General features: G+C 36.8%; 1 protein-coding gene across 2 annotated transcripts in view; it reads left to right on the top strand.

Moving 5' to 3' along the window:
• The first annotated feature begins 17,626 nt into the window (after window positions 1-17,626).
• Window positions 17,627-26,920, top strand: part of mlh1 (mutL homolog 1, colon cancer, nonpolyposis type 2 (E. coli)) — a 30,704-nt gene continuing 21,410 nt past the window's right edge. Inside the window, exons 1-4 of one of the 2 annotated variants that reach the window (XM_060871997.1) lie at window positions 17,627-17,891; window positions 18,018-18,108; window positions 22,644-22,742; window positions 23,130-23,203. In XM_060871997.1, the coding sequence (XP_060727980.1) occupies window positions 17,785-17,891; window positions 18,018-18,108; window positions 22,644-22,742; window positions 23,130-23,203 (371 nt within the window). In that variant the 5' untranslated portion in view covers window positions 17,627-17,784. The remainder of the gene's footprint in view (window positions 17,892-18,017; window positions 18,109-22,643; window positions 22,743-23,129; window positions 23,204-26,920) is intronic. The other variant, XM_060871998.1, reaches the window with a different exon arrangement.

Below are 26,920 nucleotides of genomic sequence, written 5' to 3'. Positions count from 1 at the left end.
ACCTATTTGTGGATTCTTGTGCACGTCTTGACGTTAGAAATGCAGTGCAGTGATTCACAAATGCACAGAACGCGATTCACAAATGAGCAGGAAGCCATTCACAAATAAATACAATTAAATATATATTTATAATTTTTTTATTTGCAAATCCCATTTTATTTATTTGTGAATTTCATTTCTTTTTGTGAAATGTATAACATATATTTACGGTTTGCTTATTGTGCATTTGTTGATTTAAAAAATATTTGCGAAACTCTTTATATTTATTTGTGTATCATAGTATATTTATTCAGAATAACGAAACAATTCTGACCCCATAGACACAGCGTCACATGAAAAAAAATAATTAGCACATGGACATGTGACATATCAAAACACTCAGCCCAATAGTGTTAATTTCGTCAGACGAGACGGGACGAAATATGTTCGTCAACAACCTTTTTTTTCATGACTAAGATGAGACGATGACAAGACTGCACCACTGTCCAAAAACGCCGACTAAGACTAAATTAACATGCATTATTGTTGACGAAAAAAGACGAGACGAAAATGTTTTGTATAAAATAAAAACGAAGATAAAATCTCTCTTCATTTTGGTCTACAATTGTCTCTGTTTTTCATCAGCTGTTACGCCTTTAAAATATTCAGAACGAGTTCGCGGCTTCGCGCTGTTTAGTGTGTGCGTAGAAAGAATTCGTCCGAGTGCAATCCCTGGCAAATGGCAAAAAAGTCCATCCCCTGGTCTAGGCAGGCTTTTTGTGTTAAATTATATTTCCTGTCGCTGCGCAGGCTCTTTTATTGTACATGACAGCTTATGTCCCGATGACCGGTCTTTCCATTACGATTAAAAGCAGTATCAATAAAGTAAAAATGTGATGTGCAGTCAAGTTCGAGTGTATGCACTGTTTACACGAGTGTTCTCAACTTCTCACTGATACTTTTGTGATTCGCGGACTGTAAATAGGTTGTATTTTAGGCCCACAGTAAAGTAGGCCTATATTTATTTTATTTATGATTTGAACAGAAACATGAGACACAAAGCAACCAAAACAGTTTTAAAAACCTTTGTAACTTAAGTTGTCAGTCGGAGTCTGTTGGGCCCCAGCTTTTGAATTGTGTTGGTTAAAATAAAATACTCTTCAGAACAGGTTAATCATTTGCGAATGTGTCTCCTAAATCAGAAATTGAAAACCAGACACGTTTAACATTTGCATTCAACAAAGATCATTCAACAAGTGTATTTTGTCAGGTAATTATGACATTTAACCAATGTTTGAGATATGTGAAACACTTTTTTTTTACTGAAATGTTTATCAGTAATAATCTCAGTAATAATGTGTTATTTTAAAAAAAAGACTACAATTTTTTGACTAAAACTAGACTAAAATGACGAGACTTTTAGTCGACTAAAACTTGACTAACAAAAAAAGATATGTAAATGACTAAATATGACTAAAACTAACAAGGACATTTGGCACAAGACTAAGACTAAGACTAAATTAAAAATAGGTGATGAAATTAACACTACAGCCCAATGTAGGGAACTTCCTCAAGAGTATTCGGATGACGTCACATGTCTACTTGCTTCCAAAAGTAACACTGACCATTATGTCCACTCGCCTACAAAAAGCATCAGCCTTTGCGAATACTTGCATCGTCAAAGCCAACATCAAAGTTTGTTGTGACAAACTTTACAAATCTAGTTTTATTCTGAAACTCCACTAGAATAGCTTTGCATGTCTACAGTTACAAAAAAAAACTTATTTATCTTAAATTGGCCCTTTTATTCAGACCCTCAGTTCATTGTCTGTCTGAAAAAAGCCATTTTAGATGGAGCAATCTAGAAGCCTACTGGTTACTATTCTAATAAGCCTACACATGATGTAAAATGTGGAGCCAAATATAATATTGTGTGTACACATTTACTGAAAGAGAGAGGATGTTCTGTTCTCATATTTTGGGGGTATCTAGATGCACCAGGGACACATTTATGTTGAAAAGACATTACAAAGTGCATTTTTGTCAATTATTTTTATTTTTTTCTGAGTGGATATATGACTGGACTGTAATCTTCTATCCCACAGGTGGACTAAGACATGTGCCTGAGAGGAAAAAGCTACAAAAGAGTAAATGCAATGATTGATGCTTCTATCAGTCTGTTGCCATTGCTATTTTACCCTTGGATATTTGATATATTTCTATTGGGTTTTTTAACTACTTACAACAGATAATTAGTCCTAACAGACAAACTATAAAATCCAACGGGCTTAAGGTGTCTAATTTGACCAAAATGCATTGCCAAGTAGTAGAAGAAGCAGCAGTAGAGTATTCTCAATTGTGATCTGTGGCTCAGCAGAGGTATTGTTATTCCAGCAAGAATACCACATTTGAACTGAGAGTAATTTGGTTATATGGTACAAGTTAAACCTGGTTCAACTTTTGATTAAAGATAAACATCACATGTCGTCCTTGTAAGTCTGGTCACTACTTAAGTCTTCTTCTTTGTTTATTTTGTTCCTAATCTAAGAAATGTGAGAAACATGTTTTTGATGTTCACAGATTGCTCCTATCACACTCGCCTAGAGACTTTCCCCATCAGGAGTGTTGTAAGAGAAAGAGTGAGAAAGGTTAGACAGTCATACAAGAAAAGCATAGTGTAGACAGTATGCCGAGTGTAATATAATATTTAGAAACCTCCTTGTGTGTTGGCAATACATACTATACATACCATAATTGTTAGATAGATCATTTTTATGTGTTTAGTCTTTTTTAATTACAGATTAGGAAGGAGCTTGTACTGAAAAATTCATTATCAGATACTGTAAATATCAACAATGACCCTTTGTATCAATGAAACTCAATGCCTATAACCAATCATAATAGCCTTATGCTAAGAATTGAATTTGTGTTTTAATGCTTTCTATTTTCTTGACAGGGCAAAGCAGAAATGTTGGTTGACTGGGAGCCCTGTCCAGTATGGTATGTATTCTTCTGTTTATCAATTATTGCATGCATTATTAATTTACTTTAACTTGTTATTTTTATTTATTTATTTTTTTATTTTTGGCTAAAATGATTTGTTATTAATCTGTTCTGTTTCACAAATGGTGGTGGTAGTTCATAGATGGAAAATTAAACTGTTATACTTATAAAACATGTTCTATAATGATGTGTGCTTTACACTTGTTAAAAGGTTTGTTTATTGGAAACACCCAAGTACAAGTTCAAAACAAATTTCCTTCTTTTTTTAGTGGCAAGGAGAGGGCCCATTCCTGGCAGCCAAAGGATTCTCTCCAAATAAATACAAATGTACAATTGTAATTCATTTTGGTTTCAGCCTATTTATTACATTTTTTCTAATAAATTTTTTTTTCTAATAAATTTTTTACATTTATTTATTTTCATTTTTCTGTGCTGCATTTGAAGTTGTATCACATCTTTCTGTAGAGGTGAAAATATGAAAATCTCCAGTAAATGTGACAAATGGGGTTTAACCCCAAGCAGGCTTAAATAGAAATATACTTAATCCAACTCAATTTCCTTTTCAGGTGTCACTCAGAAACATGTTTTTATATGTCATGATTATAAATTGCACTATATGTTATTTTATTACAGTTTACATAATTAATAATAATTTGTTACATTTATATAGCACTTTTCTGTGTACTGAAAGTGCTTTACATGGAAGGGGAATCTCCTCAACCACCACCAATGTGCACCATCCTCCTGGATGATGCGACGACAGCCATATTGCGCCAGAACGCCCAGCACACACAAGCTTATTGGTGGAGAGGAGACAGAGTGATGAAGCTAGTCAGTCATAACTTGATTTCATGTTCTGTTGTCCGTGCTTTTCAAGTTAACTTAACCTTACAGTCCACTGTTCAGAAAGGCTTGTTTGATTATTATGAAGCTAGAATATGGTTCAACAATAAGTGACCATCTTCATACTATTACATTCTCTCTCCCACACTCTCACTGTCTTCCACTCCAAACTTGTCAGCTGACTGTTGGCGCTTTACTTCTTAAACCAATCATATTTTCGTCTCAACCCTCTTGAACCAAACGTGTCATAGTTGTTAAAAAGTTTAAAGCTGTTCCTTAGCTTCTGTCAGTTGTCATTTCAGGCAAATCGACGTGACCCTCTTCCACCCCATTCACCTCCAGTCGTCATTGCATTCAGCTCCCATGGATCTTCCACTGAGCTCCACATTCATCCAGATCTCAGCATTGCTTTTCAGCCCTGCATCACCACCATTGTCTAGATTCCATGCCAAAGAATATTGGTTTCAACTTATGCATCTTGTCAGTAAATTGTTATGATTACTCTTTAAGCCTTTAGTGAATAAATAGTCATTTGGTGTATTTTCATTAGTATTTTTGTCAAAGAACACAGATGAACTACAATAAACACTTGTAAAATATTATCATTTTTGTTTTTACTTTTCCATGCATCATGTTAACTCAAAACACAGTATGACATTGATATGGTTGATTAAATAAACAAACAACTTCCATTGTTTGAGGTGGATTACTTAGGTGAAATGACAATTTGGGGTAGCATATAATTTAATTATAAATATACTTTTCAGACAACTACTGATTTTTAACCCTAACTGGGCGAACTTCAAGTATGGACGCTGATTTGAACACTTAGTAACAAGTTCATAGGCGCGTCTCTATTGTAGTTTTTTAAATACAGTGATATATTCCCCATATTTAGAAGTTGACAGTATTAAACTGTGGATCCTCTTAAGGGCTTTAGAGGGTGGGAAAGACATTGGTGTTATCAGATTTTAAAAAATATAATTGTTAAATAGGTGAAAATTGCTTGTGAGTTATTTTTGACAGCACCCCCAGTTGGTGCCCAATAGTGACTATACTCACATGGTAGCTGAGGTCCAGAGATCTCTATAACAGCTGGTCCCATGTCTGTAGACCTTTTTGTTGCTGGATTATAAGACTACAAACATGGTCCGAGGTCAATGTTCAAAGATCAGTATTTGGAACGCAGGGGCCATGTAGAACCTTCATACTACATTTACATTTACATTTACAGCATTTGGCAGACGCCCTTATCCAGAGCGACGTACATAAGTGCTTAAATCTCTAACATTGAATACATTAATGCTGGCTCACTAAGTTACATACTTACATGCCATGAGTTTAAAACATTTGTTCAAAGTTACAATGAAAGTGTCAAAGGTTGTGTGTTTTTTTTTTTAATGCAAAAGATAAGGAAAGAAGTGCTAGTTGAAGTGTTTCCTGAATAAGTAGGTCTTCAACTGCAGCTTGAAAATAGCCAGTGCCAGAACAGAGAAGAGTCTTGTAGTATACTTGCCTCTTACCCTGAGAGATGGTGGAACCAGTCGAGCAGTGCTGGTAGATCGGAGGGTGCGGGGTGCAGTGCGAGGAGTGATGAGGGCTTTGAGGTAAAAGGGAGCTGGTCCATTTTTGGCTTTGTAGGCCAGCATCAGTGTTTTGAATCTGATGCATGCAGCTACCGGAAGCCAGTGGAGGGATCGCAGCAGCGGTCAGCTGGGCAGCTGCATTTTGGAAGCTGGGCAGCTGCATTTTGGATCTTTTGCAGAGGACAGATTGCGTTCATAGGTAGACCTGCCAGTAGAGCATTGCAGTAATCCAGTCTAGAAATGACAAGAGACTGAACAAGTACCTGAGCAGCCTGTGTGGACAAAAATGGCCGAATCCTTCTGATGTTGTAGAGAAGAAACTGACATGAGCGAGTCACATTAGCAAAATGAGAGGAAAAGTACAGTTGATTGTCCATGGTTACCCCAAGGTTGCGAGCTGTGGCTGAAGGGGAGATCAGATCATTGTGCAAGGATATAGCAAGATCATGACCTGGGGATGAATCACCTGGGATGAACAGCAGTTCAGTTTTGCTAGGATTGCACTTTAACTGATGAGCAGTCATCCTTGATGAAATGTCTGCCAGACATGCTGAGATCCGATCAGAAGCTGTGGCATCTGAGGGTGGGAAAGAGAAGATATGTTGTGTATCATCAGCATAGCAGTGGTAAGAGAACCCATGTGAGGAAATAGCTTCACCAAGAGAGTGAGTATACAGGGAGAAAAGAAGAGGACCAAGTACTGAGCCCTGTGGGATGCCAGTGGAGAGTCTGCGTGGAGCAGATGTCACTCCCCTCCATGTTACCTGATATGAGCGTCCTTCCAGGTAGGAAGCAAACCATTCCCAAGCTGATCCGCAAATCCCAAGACTCCTGAGGGTGGATAAGAGAGTCTTGTGGTTGACCGTTTCAAACGCTTCTGAAAGGTCAAGGAGGATAAGGACAGATGACAGTTTGGCTGATCTAGCAGCATGTAGTTTCTCAGAGACTTCCAAAAGGGCTGCTTTAAAGCCAGACTGGTTGGGGTCTTGGAGGTTGTTCTGTTAGAGATAGACAGACAGTTGATTATAGACAATGCGTTCAAGAATTTTTGAAAGAAACGAGAGAAGTGATACCTGATACCTCTGTAGTTACTGATGTCTGATGGATCCAGAGCAGGTTTCTTTAGAATGGGAATAACCCTTGCTCTCTTGAAAGTAGTTGGTACCTGACCAGATGCTATGGATCTATTGACGATAGTGGAAATGTGGAAAAAGTTTTAATTTTCTCTTTTCATTACCACAAGCCATCCCAGGCCTAGTTTCAGAGAGCACTTTGAAGGCCCTGTATATAAAAAAGAAGCTTTTTGTTTGTTTTTCCTTTTTATGTGAAAATAGTGACCAAAATTAGTCACTTTCAAGTTTACAATATGACAGAATCTGTTTTATTAGCTAATTTGGTTCAGTCCTTCGCAAAAGTTTTAATTATCACAATTTCATGAAAAGACTTTGCTCAGGCATAGCTTCACAGAACCCCTTTGACAAAAATTACTAAATTGTTTGACATGGCCTAATTTTTAACCTTATTTTCATGATGACATGCGAGATCTATGTTTTCAGTCTCAACCCAAGTACTTCAGGCTTTCCCCCACACCTGTAGTAATGGTCAGCAGAATTGTAATTTAAAAAGGCGATTCATTTTGGTCACTACTTCTGCAAGTTTATTACAAGGATGAAACCCCTTGAGATGAACCATCTAGTTTTCAAGGGGGTCCTTAACACATATCAGGGACGCAAACAGGTGGGGGAAAAAGATGAGAACATTGCACGGGGCAATGTTAAAACAAAGTTATTTGTTTTACATGCTCATTTGTAGTTACTTCAAGGGATTTTTTTCATGTATTATTATTACCCTATATATATCAATAACTGTAATTTTTCACAAAAAATTGTTGCAACATTTTACCAAAGTAAACATTTGGTTACCCCTGTAAGACACCCCCCCCTTTCATAAAAACACATTTTCATTGGATCTATGCAAATCCTATAGATGACCTATTTTGATCTCAAAATGTTCTCACTGAAAGGTAAGGAGTTTGCCTCTATGCATTTACAGAAACTACTGTACATAACAAGCACAGTCCAAATACAGTCACACATACATAGACAAAAACTCTCCCAGGTCTAGCCACTCGCCACCACACCAAGTTTTTTCTCTAAAAATGCCAAAATACATGCAGTAAATGTATAAATACTAATACAAAGCTATGCATACATTATGCATATACTGTACACCTTAGATACACATTACTTCTATATCTCAAGTTTAATGCCAAGAGCAGTTTGTTTGTAAATAAATAAAAAGACCTGCCTTCAAGTAATGTATTAATAATGCAGTGTGATGTCAAATTAAACAAGATTACATATATAAATATGCTTAATTTATGTTTTCTTCTCCAGCTATTTACTTTCATCAACCATAAAACTTTTTGTTTTTAAATAATCTATGGAAAAATAAAAACAGAAAATACTCATCTTTGGAAATAATTTATTGAAAATACACCAAATGCATATTTGTCACACATGTCATAAGGTTGTATTTAATGACACTGGACTGAGGTTAAGGTAACTTGAAAAGCACCAACAAAACAGGGAAACAAGTTATCTGTCAACTGTAATAATATACAATATAAAGTGTAATCATAGCATACAAAACAATGTATTTTTCTGTTACATACAATCTAATGCATTATACAAGTACTGAATGTATTAGCTAAATCTGCTTTACCAATGTACAATGTGCTTGTAAGGACAAAAAAAACAATGACAGATAAATTGTCAACAAATTTACCATCTTTAAGAAAGAATTTATGTTTATGATATTTATCTTCAATGGTGCAGTAATATAAAATACTGCACTGCAGAATACACAAATGTGTGGAAATGCAAGTAATTATGAATGTGGCGCACACAGGATCATCACAATCAAAGGGAGAGTCTCTCTTAAAGAAGTAGGAATACGCTACCCAAATATCATGTCAGTCAAGTAATTACATCTGGTAAGATCATACATGCAAAGTTGACATTTTTGGCTGAGATTGGTAAACCAATACAAAGAGGCTTGTGCATCTTCAAGGATAATTAACGTGCTTACTAAATTGCTTGGTAATCTACATACAAAGGTTGAATTTTCAGCAATATAGGATGCATACATATTTTGATGTGGTTAATCAATCAGCATACTAATAATATACAGATAGGGCGAGTCCATTTCCTTCAACACAATCCTTTGTGTATCTTCCAACTGGGAAAATAAAGAAAAACAAAAAAGCAAGAGGTAGGATAAGAAGGTGAAGTTCAACTGTTTTAGAATGAGCAAGGTGTGTAAAGCATTAATAAATACACAAATAAATTAAGAGTAACAGTAACAAGGGGGTATTCCATCAATGCAGCTAATGTAAGCTGTCCACTTGAAAAAGCCTTGCTTAAATTAACACTAACTTTTCACTGCAGGCTCAAGCTATTCCACTAAATTATTAGCCACGTCTAGTCAACAGTGACTTTAACTAGGCTTGAATAAGCATGCATTGTGCATGTGCACAGAGTACATACTGTAAGCAGCCCTGAAGAGTTGAGTAAATTTTAAGGCTTGAGTCACACAGATAGTGCTGTTCCTCAAACTAATTGATAAACCGATGATCTCTTTCCTCCATCCAAAACTTCAAACAGCTGAAAGTTTAGTGACTTGACCGGCTGACTTTGCTACGAGCTGACTGGCTGTTGAAACAGGTGTACCTTACATTCGAAAACCAGCAACTGGTGAATTGTCGCTATCAGAGTCAAGCTGAGATCGGTCCGTTTACATCACTGTAACGTTCTAAAATGGTTTTGTCTCATTGTGAATCTTTGGTGTGAACTGGGCTTAAGCGACAGTAATGGCACGGAACTCTTACTTAAATTATCAAGACATCAAAATAAGCCAGGCTTTTCCTTTATCCACCTTGATGGAACACCCCCAGTCTATTCTTGAGAACAAACAAACATATGAACAAATAAAATACCTAAAATGTGTTTTCCTCTTCATCCTCACTGGTGTCTGGACTACTGAGGCCACTTGGATCTTCTGCTTCAACATGTAGAAGGACAGAGGCCTCAGGACCTAAAGCAGTCTTGTACTGTTGGAGGACAACTTGCAAATCTTGTTCTTGAGAACCACTGCCAGGCTCTGCAACCATGTGCAGTGTTGTGCAATCTCCAAAACCAAAATGCTTTTTTCCTCTTGCAGTCATATCGCCAACATCACTTTCACTTTTGAGAAAATGATAACAGAATTTTCATTTTTAGGTGAACTATCCCTTTAATAAATTACACTCACTTCAATCATCTCTCTCTTTCTTTCTCTCTCTCTCTCTCTCTCTCTCTCTCTCTCTCTCTCTCCCCCGCATCGTTAATTCACTTCAAGGTTTGTGGGATTCAATAATTTACATTTTTGGTTGACGTGATTGATTGTTGTTGTTATTCTGTTGTTAAAAAGGAAGGATCTAATTTAAGGATGTGTTCATGTCCCGTTAAAGGTGAATGCCTGTACAAAAAATGCCATTTGGTTGCATAGAAACCATTGTACTTTTTTATATATGCTTTTCCATGGTTTTCCATGGTTATATATGCTTTTCTTCTGCCATGTTTGAGGCATATTGAAACTTTTCATGATTTTATGTTGGCCTTATTTCAATTACATTTACATCTTATTCTTTGTAGTTTTGATTTTTTAGATTTTTATTCATTTTTAGATTTTTATTGTATTTACAACTCACCTGTATGTGGACACCTTTTAAAAATAAATGCATATAATCATTTTTGTTGCAAATAAAACTCTCATAGTCCATAAATACTGTAGTTATAACTTTGTTTAATATATACATTTAGTTAAATCATCAAACATCTGTATGACTTGCCAGTGACTTGCTTGACTCAAGCTACGACTTGACTTGACTTGCTTGACATAAAGCTATGACTTGACTTGACTTGACTTGACTCTCACAAAAAATGACTCGGACTTGCTTGAGACTTGAAGGTTAAGACTTGAGACTTACTTGTGACTTGCACATGTGTGACTTACTCCCACCTCTGACGCACACACACACACACATACACACCAACAAACAAAATCCTAATTCAACATTGTTCCTGGAGCTTAAATATTACACAATCATTGCAAATTTAAGGAAAACATTTTATATCAGTTTTCTTTGTTAAATCACTTAATAAAAGATACCTATTTTGTAAAAGAAAAAAGATGATTTTGTGAGGCGAAAAGACAAATAGACCAAAAACCCCTGAAAAAAAAACTGCCACACACTCATCCTCTCAGGAGATAAAATGGTGATGACATATTTTATAAGTTAATTATGTCACACAGATACATAGGGAGACTAAAGTATAAAGCACAAGAAGTCTTCCTAGTTATTATATTTACTCATTTAGTTTTATTTATTACCTTTACTCAGGAAAAATACAGAGAAGCCCACAGGTAGGTTAGACCCTTGGTTCGCTTACTGGACAGTAAATAATGTAAATGTAAATAATGTAATTTCTACAACAGTTTATAATATTGCAACCGAGACCTCCTGAGCAACTAATGGGTTGTCGCAAGTTCGGAGTTTAGCACAGACCTGATTGCCGATAAAGAACGCACATAGCTGACTGACACAACATTGGTTCAAAGAAGGCATGACAGCCTCTGGGCGACTCCATCCACAACAATCCCATGAGACACTGGGTGAACATGCAGATCAATCCCTGGCAGGGTGACCACCGAGTGATGAGACTCCAACCAGGGGTAGAACGTTAGGATTGACGAAGTAGCTCCGTAAGAAGAGACGATCAGGCTAGGAACTCGGAACACCTGGAGCTCGGGAGTGTCATATATAGCTCGACAGAGAGAGACAGAGGAGAAAAATTGTTAGGTAAGATTGTAATCAGGTGATGGACAATGTAAATTATGTACAAAATGCAGACAGGGACTCAGCATAAGAAAAAAGGCTAGAGTCAGAAGATGACACAGACATGAGGGCTTCCTGGGATGTAAAGTGTCCCACCACTTGACAGCCTGCAAACCTGAGCGACTTGCGACTTGCTGTGGACCTAGTAAAAGGACTTCTGTCTTGGGACTTTTCTGCCGGATGTTATCAATTTTTCCATTGAAATAATTCATGAAGTCATTACTGCTACAAAAAGATTTATTCCTAGTTAATTTTGCTACAGTATTAAATAAAAATGTAGAATTATTTTTGTTATCTTTGAGATTTTTTGTAGTTATGAAGGCTTCCCTTCCATGCTAATCGAAATACTGATAATTTACTTTGACCCCATTTACTTTATAATTTCGTAGCTGATTGTTTTAAAGTTTGTGTGTTGTCATTGTACTAGGGTGCAATTTTTTTTCTCTCTAACTCCTTTCCTTTCTTTTCTGCTACAATATCTAGGGTGTAGCAAAACACTGTATATACAGTATATACGTATATATGTATGAGAAGACAACAGTGTAAGGGAGGTACAACAAAATTCTCTATGTGGCAGCTCCACGACATCCAATTGTACAACATTTGCAAGAGCACTCACACCACAATCTAGTAGTAACTAAGCCTCAGGCAGACAGGTCACAGATCACAAGATACAGATTTGAAAAAATTGGTAACCAATATTTCCTACTAATAAGAGTTTTAATAAATAATACAACGCTAACTACGTCAACTACTACAAACAAAGGAGTGGACAAAGAATAAACAACAAATTTATTCAAATTTATTTTTCTAATTTTAAAGGATATGAACTGTGTCGAGAGGTGGAAATCAGAAGAAATAAACTGCTGGCCATAACAAAATTAGGTTTCCACACGTTTTAAAGAACCTTTCCAGAAATACAATGGTTTGAGGGGCTGAGAAGAATTTGGAGTCTTAGGGTGTTTATGGCATTTATGGTTGTTACCATAAACATAGCCTTTATGGTTGTGACCATAAAGTTACATTTTTGTCTCATCACTCCAAATGAATCTGCTCCAGAAGCTGTGAGGCTTGTCTAGGTGCTGTACCCCTTTTCCACCAAAAAGAACCGAGTGCTGGTTCAGAGCTAGCACTGGTGCTGATTCAAAGTTGGTTCCACTGGCGAACCTTCTAAGAACCGGTTTGCTTTTCCATCGGCTAGAGAGCCATCACAGTGCCGAGTCTGACGTCATTGTCACTGACATGTTACACAGCAACGTTAGCGCAGCAGCGGCAAACACAAACACATCAACAATGGAGGATGTTGCTTTACTGTTAATGCTCATGGCATTGTGAACCTACAGTACTTTAGCATCCAAATGCGGTGAATCCAACGTGTACGTGCAGCTCCATGTAATTTGTATAAACGGAGGTTGTAATCGAGAAAGTACATAATGTTATTTTATCATTAACACAGAAAAAAGTTAGCCTTAGCATGTAGCTACCTACTATCATGTGTGCTGATAATTGATCATATTGCGGTAAAGTAAAAGTGTATTAAATATTAGTATAGTTAAGGTACATTATCAAAGGTGCCAACAGTAGCCCCACCCACAGCCCCTTACACAAACAGTTCTTAAGTGTAGACCAGCAACGTTTTGGTGCTACTTAAGAACCACTTTTCCTGGTTCAGAGCCGGTGCTTTGGCTGTCAAAAAAGAAAGAACTGGTTCTAAATTAAGCTCAGGCTCCGAAACAACACTCAAACTGCCTCGGTGGAAAAGGGGCATGGTGTACCGAAGGCGGGCCTTTTTGTGGCATGGGCGCAGAAACTGTGCTGGTCATTTGTGTTCAAGTACCTCCTAATGTATTTCTCTTGAAGGTGTTTGTGGGTTTTTCTTTGTGTCCCAAACAATTCTTCTGGCAGTAATGTTTCTTGGTCTGCCTGACCGTGACTTAGTATCAACAGAAACTCTTATTTTCCACCTCTTTATTAGAGTTTGAACAGTACTGGCTGGCATTTTCAAGTGTTGAGATATTTTTTTATATCCTTTTCCTACTTTATAAAGTTCAACTACATTATTACACAGGTCCATTGGCGGTTCTTTTGTCTCCCCTCTGGTGTATTATCCAGCCAAATTAGTGTACTGTATCACCTCATGAGCTGAGAAACTCACTTTCTATTTATGCAAAGACACTAATTACAATTATAGTCACAGAGGTGGAAACTTCATTTTAATAGCCATTTAAACCTCTGTGGGTCAACCTGTATGTTTATAATGTGGAAAAAAAATTCAGGATATGTAAACTTTTGATTAGGGTTGTTTAGGTGATCTCTGTTATCATTAGGTTTTAAAAAGGAGTCAAACAACTATGTGATAATTAATTCTAAATAGTTCATGTGATTATTATCCTTAAAAAAGGAATTTGATGAAACTGACCATGCAGACATATGTGTACAGAGAGTACAGGAAGGGGCTCAGAACACAAACCTGGGGGCACCAGTGCTAAAGGTGAAGGTGGATGAGGCATGTTTGCTCACCACTACTTTTTGGTCACAGGTCATTGAAGATGGTATGAAAAATGTAGTGGGTCTAGGGTGTCTAGGATGACCAGTCTTTTGAAGCATTTTATCATTATGGAGGTCAGGGCTACTGGGCAAATATAACTGAGGCAGACTGAGGTTTCTTCAGGACAGGAACTCTGGTGGACTGTTTAAAGCACATGGGGATTGTAGACTGCCTTAGGGAGAGGCTACATATCTTGTTGAACATACTAAAAAGGGTGCAGGTAAAGATAGGGAAAAATCATTAAGCTGAAAACAGGAAGTGATTGGGAACTAAAAGAGCTGAAAACTGGAGTATATGAAGAATTTCTAGAATGTTAAATATCAAACATAATTGATGAATTTTCTGGGCAGGAATGGAGTGTGAGACACACCTCATAGACACATTATAAATACATAGGATTTTAGAGTAAAGAAAAATCCACGGTGCTTGTGAGTAATTTCACTTCCATAGTTTTTAGTGCATTTTTAATTTTAATTCATTTTTTAATAAATTTGTGTAAAAGTCTATTTCTGTTATTGGTTTAATGGAGTAAGGTTTAACACGAGAAGAAGACAGACGCATTGTTTAGGTGCATCTGTTAAGTATGAATAGGCTTTGTGTAGCTTGTGTATTAACAATAATATCCATAATCTGGCAAGATCTGGAGATCAGAGATAGGTGGGATCTGCAAAGCAGCATACTGTCATGATTCAGCCTGGACTTTTGGCCATGTGCTATTGTTGTCGTTCCTCGTCACGTGTCTGCCCCGCCTTCGTCTGCTCCTCCCTGTCACCACACCTGCTCCTTGTTGGGTCTTCATTGTCTTGTATATTTAAGTGAGCCCCGTTGCCGATGGCAGGGCGGAATCATTAGTTACGTTTACCCCTCGTCATGTCTAGTCCTTGTTAAATGTCGTCATTTGTATTGTTTTAGTTATCATCATTTTGTCTATGTCTTATTTATTTATTAAACCCCCTTCATTTGAAGCTATCCTGCGTACGGGTCTGTCTCCTTCCAATCCAGGTTGTGACACATACATTATAGCACTTCTAATAGTTGAAGTTAGAGACAAAGGTAAGGTAGACTGCTCAGAGCAGTGTTGGTTCCTTAGGACACATGCACCTGAAGTCTGAGATGGGGGAAAAATAATAAAACATAGGTTTGTTTTTATCATATCACAACTGTTTTAATCAAATCACCCCTAAATGAATCAAATCACATAATTTATCATTATCATTTATTTTTCAATTTGCTTCAAATTTCATGTCTTCTTTTTTTCAATTCACATGCATTTTTTTACCATATCATTTTAATTCTGTTACTTCAACCCCACATATAATGTGACAGAAATATTAAAGGAAGGCCGAACCAGGCCATCACAATTCTTATAGTATTGAACACTACTAATTTAATACCATTGCAACTGTAAACCATTTGTGTGAACCATTTGTAATATGTCATTATGCAAGCTGTAAAAAACAATGCAATGTGAAATGGAAATGCACACCCTAGACTATTGTGAAAGGTGGGTAAACAGATGTCCAATGTTCCCCCACTTTAATTGAAATATCTCAAGGATTGTGATATAAATAAAAAGACTGTGCCAATCAATAGAACACCTGATGTTGTCCATATACACCTGAAAAATACAAGTGTAATTGACAAACAATAGATCAGCAAAAATTTTCTTGGATATTTAAATTTGATCATTACAGTACATTCGAGTAACATTACCTGGGAAGTGGTTTGAATGCAATGAAGGAGAATTCGTGGCCTGCAGAAATCAGGAGAATCAAATAAAACGGATGGTCATGACATCGTATTGTTGAATTATCAAGCACATTTTCGTGTTTATGTGTTGAAAGAAAGATGATATCATTAAAAGAGAAGTCGTGCTGAGTGACACGGAAAAAAGTGAAATTCGTGTCCACGAACACGAATCAATAGATTAGATTTCGTGACTATATCACGATCTGCTGTGAGACTGGGTTGTTTAGCCACAGTGGGATCCCAGTGTACCTCCTGCACCCTGTTGCTGTGAGGGTCTTTAGTTCAGGGTTCAATGGTGCCTGAATATGCCTCTTGTCTTGAATCTCATGCATGGTCACCATGCAAAACCTGTCCACTGCAAAGCTCTCAAAGAATCCTGCTGATTAATGAGCAGCTACTGTAAGTTATTAGCAGCCACATACATCACAGTGCCTTTGACACATGCTTGCAACTTTTCAGCATATAGCCTGTGTTGCTACAAAATGATTTTGGATGAGAGCATGGAGAATATTGGTATAGCTATACTTTACATTAGGGATTTTACGTAAAAGTGCTAGCTGAATGGGCTGGAGTGCGTATCTATATTTTGAATGCACATTAGTGATCACCCAATAAACTGCAGTCATATTCTGTTTCTTTTTAGATGCTCTTAGTGGGTTCAAATTCATCTGTGAATTCACCATTTTATTTACAGTATGTGTTTCACATGCTGTTTTCCTGAAAGAGCTTTGTTCAAAATGTCTGTCCTGTTCAACATTTTCTGTAGCACTGAGCCCTGGCTGACTGCCTCACAATTGAATCATCTACATCTGTTTGTTGTTGCAGAATGTCCATGTGACAAATAAGTCATTGGCAACACTATCAAGCTCTTAACCAGGAAGGTACTGCAAAAAATAGACATATAAGCTATATCATTAGCTATGAGCAGGCACATGTTAAAGTTATCAAGTGAATCAACAGAAGCACCAAAAAAAAAAAAAAACTTGAGCTGTGAATTGACAGAAATACCTACTTAAACATTAAAGCTACAGATAACATGAAACATTATAAGCAGTGTACCTAAAGGAAAAAAAAGCTCTCAGGACATTAACACTGAACTACTGGACAGGTCTTAATGAACTTTTCCAGAAAAATAGTTATACAGATTTTTTTAGACACTCACCTTTTACTTGGTGTGCAGTTGTTTTCAAAAATCCCCAGTGAGTTTCAGCATTCAACAGCCACAGCAGGTAACCCTCACTTTCCTCCCTCCCCCTTACAGAAATGAAAACATACCAAGTAATCTCTAATTACCATGATCATTGCACTGCACATTTTGCATACAGTATATCTTGCAATCAACAAATTTTATATAGTAATGAGAGCAATCTCACTCACTCACTCATTTTCTACCGCTTATCCGAACTACCTCGGGTCACGGGGAGCCTGTGCCTATCTCAGGCGTCATCGGGCATCAAGGCAGGATAGACCCTGGACGGAGTACCAACCCATCGCAGGGCACACACACTCTCATTCACTCACGCACTCAAACACTACGGACAATTTTCCTGAGATGCCAATCAACCTACCATGCATGTCTTTGGACCGGGGGAGGAAACCGGAGTACCCGGAGGAAACCCCCGAGGCACGGGAGAACATGCAAACTCCACACACACAAGGCGGAGGCGGGAATCAAACCCCAACCCTGGAGGTGTGAGGTGAATGTGCTAACCACTAAGCTAACCACTAAGCCACTGTAAAAAATCTCCTAGGCTAAATAATCCATTATTTCTCATTAAAAAGTCATATACTGATAACTATTAGGTGTGTAATATAAATATACAGAAAATGTAAGGCATAAACTAATTAAATTTAAAGTAGATGGGGTATTAAATTGATAAGAGGTTAAAAACACTCCAATATAATAGGTGGCGATATGCACCTTTTCAGATGGTTTGCAACCCGCCATAAGCCTAAAATAACAGAAGAAGAAGAAGAAGAAGAAGAAGAAGAAGAAGAACGACACGACGAGAAAAGAAGAAGACGAAGACAACAACAGATTATATACAATGGTTGACGTATGAAAACATTATTATCTTTCGGTCGTTCTCTAATTGCCTTCTAATTCGCACATATCGAGACAGCGGCTGTAAGGCGTCATGGCCGGCGTGATCCGGAGGCTGGATGAGACCGTTGTGAACCGCATTGCTGCTGGAGAAGTCATTCAACGACCTGCTAATGCGATTAAAGAAATGATTGAGAATTGGTGAGACGCACTGATTTTGTCTTGTTATAGCTGATGTATCATATATATATATATATATATATATATATATATATATATATATATATATATTTTATATATATATATTTATTTATTTTTTTTTTGCAGCCTGGATGCAAATTCCACCAACATTCAGGTGATTATCAAAGAAGGGGGAATGAAGCTGATCCAGATTCAAGATAATGGCTCTGGAATTAGGGTAAGTAAGTGTATTATCCTGCTTTCATTATTTTGCTTTTATTTTTTGCAGGTGATTCTCGAACAGCGGATTGTGTAGTCGGTGTTTTAAATTTAACAGGCGGATATGCATGTATGTTGACTGGTCTAAAGCAAATACTAGTGTATATATAGCATAACTAATTTAAAGGTAAAAAATACTTTATGTTTATATCCGATACTCTCTCTGCGCATCGTGTAGATTTTACGTCATTCCGTAAATATTGTGATTTAATATGCACACTTTCTTTACTTGCATACATACATACAATACATATAAAGTCTGCATACCCCTATTGAAATGGCAGTTTTTTGTGATGTAAAAACTGTAACCAAAATAATTCACATCAGACATAATGTGAAAGTACAGTGAAAACCAACCAGAAACCTTTTTAAGGATATGTAGAACTTAGGGCTGGGCGATATGGCCGAAAACAGTATCACGATATGTGTTTCATATCGGTCGATATCGATAATTATTGAACTTTTTTATGGCCCATTTAAAATAAGGACCAGGAGAAAAATATTACATTTAAACATTTTTATTTTAAACTAAACCTTCCTCTTATCGTAATCCCTTCAGTTATTAAGGCAAAATTGTCAACAACCAGGAAAACTCAAATAATTATAATGTAAACATTAGTCTAAAGTCACAATTAACACTTAACAAAATGTAAGAAAATGTAAGAAATGCTTAATAAAGTAATAAAATAGTGCAAAGTGTTAAATATAAACAGAGAACCCTGAGAATTTAGTGCAAGTTTAGTGCTAGGAAGTTCACTAGCTGTTCACCTTCTGGTGAATAAAGTGTTTTAAAATATGTGCAGTGTTTTTTAAACATAAATAAAACTGAGGAAGACTGAGCTACATCTGTAATATAAAAACAAACCTGATACAGTACAGTAACATTGTTTTAAATATAAAACCTGCAGAAATATGAAAAAGTAACTCAAGTTATTCTTACTCTAATCATACTTGAAGTTAAACTATTCAAGTATATTTTGGTAGACTTATAATTAGGGCTGTAGCTATTGAACATTTTAGTAATAGTGTATTCTACCAAAAATTTCATCGATTAATCGAGTAATCTGATAAAATGTATTTTTGCTTAATTAAAGAGCAATATTAAATATACAAGAGAAAATAAGACGGGTCTCTTAAAATGAATAACTAATTTTCCTTTAATTTTCCTAGGTTTCCTTTTTTTTAGAAAAATTAACTTTTATTTTTTAAATGCATAGTATGCAATGCATACAACAATATTTTCTATCAAAAATAAACTTTTTTGTAAATTATTTTCAAATTACTTTTTTAAAGTATCAAAATTAAGGCACACAAAATAAATAATAATAATAATACAAAAATACTGCCTTTAAGTCAACTTAACTTTCAGAACTAAAAGATTCTAAATCTACAACTCAGGCATAACATAAACCTTTACTGTCTAATTTGGAATGCTATGAGGTATTTTTTATATATATATATATATATATATATATATATATATATATATATATATATATATATATATATATATATAAAATCAGAATAGAAAAGTCTCTCTCTCTCTCTCTCTCAACATGTGTGTGCTTTAAGAGTCTTTAAAGGAGCATGTGATTGCAACGAAGAAAGGTAAACATATCAACATGCTCAGAACTGAGGCTTTCCCTGCGCTTGGAAGCAATGTTTCCTGCTGCTGAAAACAGATGCTCTGATGGTGTCCCAAACCTTGGACATTTTCTGTCGTTTTCTCCTATTTTTTTCTTCTCTTTGCTCATTGACATTGTTATCGTGCCCTTACATTTTGCAGCCCGCACTATAACACGCGCCCGTGCGCTCAAATCAAAAGACCGCTTACTCCTCGCGTCTCCTTCCGCTTTTACGTACAGTAAGCGCGTTGTCTTACACACACACACACACACACACACACACAATAATTGCACAAGAACGTGACGTGAGCTTTAAAATGAATTAAAAGAGGCTTCAAGGCAGAGGAATTTGCCTCGAATAATTTTTGTAATCGAGTTACTCAAGGAATCATTTCATCCCTAGTTATAATATCCAAAAAACTGCCGTACTGGCGAGCTGACTTTTCCTCTTTTATTTACAATTTTCTCGCTCGCTGTGGCTCATTTTCTGCTCATCAGTCACCGGTTACTAAAGAGGAATCCAGCACGAGACAACGATATGGCGCAACCAAACGTGATACTGTTACAATATTGTCTGTTAGCGTGTCACTCCCCAAGTTGCTAGGTTACCAGAGAGCGAGAGACTTTGTTAATGCAACCAAACTTCCTTCACAACCTCTGTTTCCTTCCGACGAAGAATAAAAAATATCGAACATTTTATAGAGCACATTTTCTATCGCTATCGATCACGTGTCTATCACGATACGTATCGTTATCGTTTTATTGCCCAGCCCTAGTAGAACTTAAACAATTACCTGTTGAATCAGTTTGCACATCACTAAACCAGTACCTTCTTGAATTAGCTTTTGTTGTTATTTCATTATTTAGTCTTTTTTGGTAAATGTCTGATGCCATGGCACATATTTACACCTCTCCAAATCATTGAATTCAGGTGCATAAAATAAAGCACCTAGGCATATAGACTGCTTCTACAAATATTTGTGAAAGAATGGGTCGCTCTCAGGAACTTGTCTTGTCAGAGTTTGGCGGTTGCCAAGAGAATGGTACTTGCCATGCTGAAATAACTGAGGAATAATTGATGTCTCCCAGTCGGGAAGTCCCGGATCCAGTTTCAGAGGGAGGTGTTCAGGCTCAGCAGGCTCAGCTTCTCAGTCAGGTGCTGAGAGATGATTGTGTTGAATGTTGAACTGAAGTCTATGAACAGCATTCGTGTTTTTATTGTCCAAGTGGCTGAAGGCCAGACTAAGGGTCATGGCATTGGCATCATAGGTGGTGACGTTTGGACAATGCACAAACTGCAGGGGGTCCAGTGAAGGTGGTAGCTGAGTCTTGATGTGCATCATGACAAGCCTCCTGAAGCACTTCATAACAATGGATGTAGGGTATAGTAATTGAGGCAGGACACTGTAGAATCCTTTGCCACCGGGACGATGGTAGGTAGGTACAACAGCTCTTCTCAGGAAAATGTGAAGATGTCAGTAAAGACATCCGTTAGCTGTTCTGCACATTCCCTGAACTCTCTAGCAGGAATATTGTCTGGAGCAGACTTCCGTGGGTTAACTATACACAGAGTTCTCCTGACATCGGCTGTGGTTGGACAGAGTATCTGATTGTTGGGGGGATGGGTATTCTTCCTTGCTGCTACGTGATTCTGCACCTCAAGGCGAGTGAAGATGACATTCAACGCATCTGGAAGGGAGGTGTCACTGTCACAGACAGGTGAAGTTGTCCTGTATTTTGTGATCACCTGGATTCCCTGGGTGTGTGCGTATTTTGCCTCCCTGATGGCTCGGAACAATTTGGCCTTTGCTGTTCTTAAGGCTGTCTTGCCCCCTGTACTGAAGGCAGAGACTTTAATCTTCAGCAGAGCACATACATTTGCAGTCAACCTGGCTTATGGTTGGAGCGTGTGGTGATGGTCTTGGAGAGATGGTCAGGTGATCAGTGCACTTGCCGATGTAGCTTGTCATTTTTGCCGTCTACTCCTTCAAGTTGATGGAATCACCACTGGTTGCAGCCTCCCTGAACATGCTCCAATCAGTTCACTCAAAACAGTCCTGAAGAGCAGAGGTGTCTCCTGCTGGCCATGTTTTTACATGCTTCAGAACTGGTTTAGAGCGTCTAACAAGTGGCCTGTATGCTGGAATTAGCATAAAAGAGATATGGTTATGGGCTCTGCATAGTATGCACAATGGATGTTTGTGTAAACGAGATCCAGCGTGGATCTCGCATGCTGATGGAATTTGAGATTTGCATGATTGAAACTGTCACAATCTTCATTAGCGATGTGCAATAATTAAACACCACGGATTAAGAATGGGATGTCATTAGGCTCATGTGCAAGTAAAGACAGATGTCATAAAATCGTGTTGCACCATTTTCTCCATTTGTTGATTTACATTGATGGTACATAAAATAATTTGAAATTCTTGCATCCTTTTCCTGATACCTTTCAATAAGGGACCTGATGATTTGTAAGCTTTTTTTAAGGACCATGGATTCAGCAGTGTGAAGAAAATAGTAGAGATACTGCTTATCTTTATTTGGGGTAAATCAGAAAATTTTCATTAATGACAGCTGTATGATAATTACTTTTCAACATAAGATTGGATGTGGTTGGTTTATTCTGATTACAGCGAATATTAAAAGGGTATGCACATTTTGGGTGAAAAATATTTATACCATTTTAACAGAGGTGTGTAGAATATTTATAGTCCTGGTACATGCTAAAGCTGTCCGATATTATTGAATGCCTTTTATTTACCATGCTTTATTTTGAACAATTTTTCTGTTTGTCTGCTTTCCTTTTTTGTTGTCATGCCTTATGATATGTAGCTACATTGTCCATCTTCTACTCTGTGTTTGGCAGAAAGAAGACCTGGAAATTGTTTGTGAGCGTTTTACAACAAGCAAGCTTCAAACATTTGAGGATCTTGCATCGATTGCAACTTATGGTTTTAGAGGAGAGGTATAGTTATATCACTTGTGTATATTAGTGTGGGATGTGGTAGCCTAGTGGTTAAGGTGTTGGACTACTGATTGAAAGGTCATTAGTTCAAATCCCAGGGGCACCAAGCTGCCACTACTCAATTGCTCAGCTTTTTAATGAGATAAATGTAAGCCTTTGTAAGTCCTTTTCACTTTGGAAAAGTACAAATTCAATAAATGTAGTGTTATCTGACTAGTTTTGCATTTATGATTTATAGTGAAAGAACCCAATTAGTAAAACTTAATACTGGAAGTTCACTGGATTCAAACTTTTTTCTGAAAAATGTCAGTGAAGTAACAAAGCAATTATTTGTTTGTTTGTCTTGCATTGCAAGAAGCTAATTAAGTCTTTCAATATTTATCGCAGGCACTTGCCAGCATAAGTCATGTAGCCCATGTTACCATTACCACAAAAACAGCAGATGCAAAATGTGCTTACCGGTGAGTACAACTTCATGTTGTTCATTTACTTTCTTTCTTTTCCAAGGGAAGATGTATTATTTTTAACCTGGGCTCTGTCTCATGATGTAATTCTAATCGGTTTCTTTTGAACTTGATTGTGACTGGCCTTGGATTTTCAGCTTGAGTCATGTCTTGAAACTTGAGGTTGCAGGTACCAGTGTGGTGACCAAGAAGTGACTATTATATTAATGAACTAGTATCAACAATTTACTGATGATACTCAAGTGTGGTTAAGCTAGGCTAGACTAGATTACACAAGTAACAGTGTGTTTAAAGCCAAGTGAAAAGAACATGCTAAATATATTAAAGCAAACCAAGATACACATACAAAATCATCACATAAAATACAAGGTTAAAAAAATTTAAGTAGGCAGAGTGTGTGTCAAACCATATTGTTATACTTTGTAGGTTTGCCTATGGAATGAGGAACACTTAAGGGCACTTTAAGGGCACTTCATTATTTATTTCTTTAATTTTTCAGTGGTTTTAACATAAAATCACACGATCTCTTTCTCACTTACACACACACACACATCCACACAGTTCTATGATGATTGACGGTGTCTCTAGGCATCTAGACCATTCATTAGGCACAGGTGTGCAATCCTTAACACTTACCATCTCCTCCATTCACAAACAAGTGCTCAAATCATGCAGGGTAGCTGTCTGGTCTGGTCCTGATTTGCTGTAACCCAAACAGGGCAGAACAGGGCATTTTCAAGATTGTAGATTCAAGATTGTAGATTCATTGTGATCTGTTATATCCATTTGTTAAATCCAGGTGTAAATAAAAATAAGCTGCATCGCGCAAACTTTTCTCTGAGGATATCGGGTTGGAATAGTCACGGGTAGATGGAAGGGAGGGTGTGCACCATCACCTTGAGGGCTCTGTGAGATTAGTGTAGTCAGCTATGGGGAGTGGTAATCTTCAAGAGGGACTTGTGTTGGATACAGTTCCAGCTCATCCCACTCTGAAATTACTCTCGTTAATGATACAGGGAACACCTCTCTCCTTGGTACACTTTACCTCATAGTCAATGTCCTCTATCTGCAATGTGACCTCAAAGTGTCTTTGCCATTTGGCGAGTAATTTGAAACTCATTGTGGTACTTTGAGCACTTTATCTTGAGGTGCAATCTTGCACCTAATGCAAATTCTCTACATTATTTATCTAAAGTTATGAACATTTTTTTATGCCATTACACATCATCACTGAAGAGGTCCAATACCAGTTCTTTTGATGAACATTATTTACTTTCCAGTGTCACCCAAATGAGTATGGATTCCCTTCTGAGCCTGGTTCCTCTTAAGGTTTCTTCCTCGTATCATATCAGGAAGATTTTCTGTGTTTTGACTGTTGCCTTAGGCTTGGTCGTTAGAGATAAATAGTAACTTAATTTGAAACTTTTTTAAAAACTTTAAATTTTTATTTTATGGTTCTATAATTCTGTACAGCTGCTTTGAGACAATGTCAATTGTGTTTTATACAAATAAATTGTATTGAAAGCTGTTTTTTGTTGTCAGTTGAGGTTCTGTTTGTATATAGAAGTAACAGTTGTTAATAAGGATCTGATAAATTAGAATATCAGAATTGAAGTAGAGTGTACTTTCCTTTTCCCATGACTATATTTACGATTCAAATTTACAAAATTATAAGCGCAACAATGATAAACCCAAAAACAATTAACAACAATCTCTACAGTGCAGTCATTGTTTGACAGAGGTGGGAGTAAGTCACACATGTGCAAGTCACAAGTAAGTCTCAAGTCTTAACCTTCAAGTCTCAAGCAAGTCCGAGTCATTTTTTTGTGAGAGTCAAGTCAAGTCAAGTCATAGCTTTATGTCAAGCAAGTCAAGTCAAGTCGTAGCTTGAGTCAAGCAAGTCACTGGCAAGTCATACAGATGTTTGATGATTTAACTAAATGTATATATTAAACAAAGTTATAACTGCAGTATTTATGGACTATGAGAGTTTTATTTGCAACAAAAATGATTATATGCATTTATTTTTAAAAGGTGTCCACATACAGGTGAGTTGTAAATACAATAAAAATCTAAAAATGAATAAAAATCAAAACTACAAAGAATAAGATGTAAATGTAATTGAAATAAGGCCAACATAAAATCATGAAAAGTTTCAATATGCCTCAAACATGGCAGAAGACCATGGAAAAGCATATATAAAAAAGTACAATGGTTACTTTGCAACCAAATGGCATTTTTTGTACAGGCATTCACCTTTAACGGGACATGAACACATCCTTAAATTAGATCCTTCCTTTTTAACAACAGAATAACAACAACAATCAATCACGTCAACCAAAAAATGTAAATTATTGAATCCCACAAACCTTGAAGTGAATTAACTATGGGGGGGAGAGAGAGAGACAGAGAGAGAGAAAGAAAGATAGAGATGATTGAAGTGAGTGTAATTTATTAAAGGGATAGTTCACCTAAAAATGAAAATTCTGTTATCATTTTCTCACCCTCATGATGTTACAAACCTGTATAAATTTCTTTGTTTTGATGAACACACATGTAGATATTTTGAGGAATGTTTGTAACCAAACCATTTATGAGCCCCATTCACTTCCATAGTAGGAAAAAAGAATACTGTAAAAGTGAATGGGGCTCATGAATGGTTTAGTTATAAACATTCCTTAAAATATCTTCCTTCCGTGTTCATCTAAACAAAGAAATGTGTACAGGTTTGTAACATCATGAGGGTGAGAAAATTATGAAAGATTTTTATTTTTGGGTGAACTGTCCCTTTAAATTGAATGTGTGTGCGTGTGCATGCGAGACAAGAATATGACTGTGCTTGCAACTCTGAAGTTTTTTTATTTTTTTAATTTTTATATATGTGCATCCCCATATATGATCCATACGCTTTTCACTCAAAGCCTAACACTGAAGACCAATTACAAGTGCTATTGCAAAACAGCTGACATTCCCAACCATTTACACTACATTGTGCTTGCAAAAAAATTTACTTTGATAGAACTTTGTCATTCAATTGTGAGCGATGTGGTCGCATTCTGCTGTTCTTCTCTTCTCCATCTCGCACAAAATCCCGGTACCTGAACTTAATTATTTTTGGTGTAGCGCCTTCCATGTTTCGTCACGACTGTTAAGGTTTATTAGTTAGTGCGCGCGCTCCCTCTGCTTGCCTGCTGCATCACGTGGTTAGATTACGTTCTTGCGTGCGTTTAAAAACAGATTTAAAAACAAGATAAAACAAAAAAACAAGTTATTTCGAGTCATTTAACTCAAGTCCGAGTCAAGTCTCAAGTCATGAATGTCAAGTCAAAGTCAAGTCGAGTCTTTTTTTTAATATTTGCCAAGCAGGTCTCAAGTCTCAAATGTGCGACTTAAGTCCGACTCAAGTCAAGTCATATGACTCGAGTCCCCCATCTCTGTTGTTTGAAGACATCTTATGTCTTTCAATTATAGAGGTCATACCACTAGATGCAAATACTCTTCAGCAGTAAATATTGGAATGCCAGAATGATTCAAGAAAAAGTGTGAAATATTTACAAATGTTTGGCTTTTTTTTTCTTCTGGAGGCCTAATGAAATTGTTTTTTTTAGATTGTTTTTGTTTTTTTGGAAGCCCAATAATTTGCAATGCTGAATGCTTTGCTGTGTGTGTGTGTGTGTGTGTGTAGCATCATTTGGGTAGATCATATTTTGCCCT

Source organism: Tachysurus vachellii, chromosome 6, assembly GCF_030014155.1.
Source record: "Tachysurus vachellii isolate PV-2020 chromosome 6, HZAU_Pvac_v1, whole genome shotgun sequence".
NCBI lineage: Eukaryota > Metazoa > Chordata > Actinopteri > Siluriformes > Bagridae > Tachysurus > Tachysurus vachellii.
Note: the sequence above shows the minus strand (reverse complement) of the source record. Positions and strands in the feature narration are given on the sequence as shown.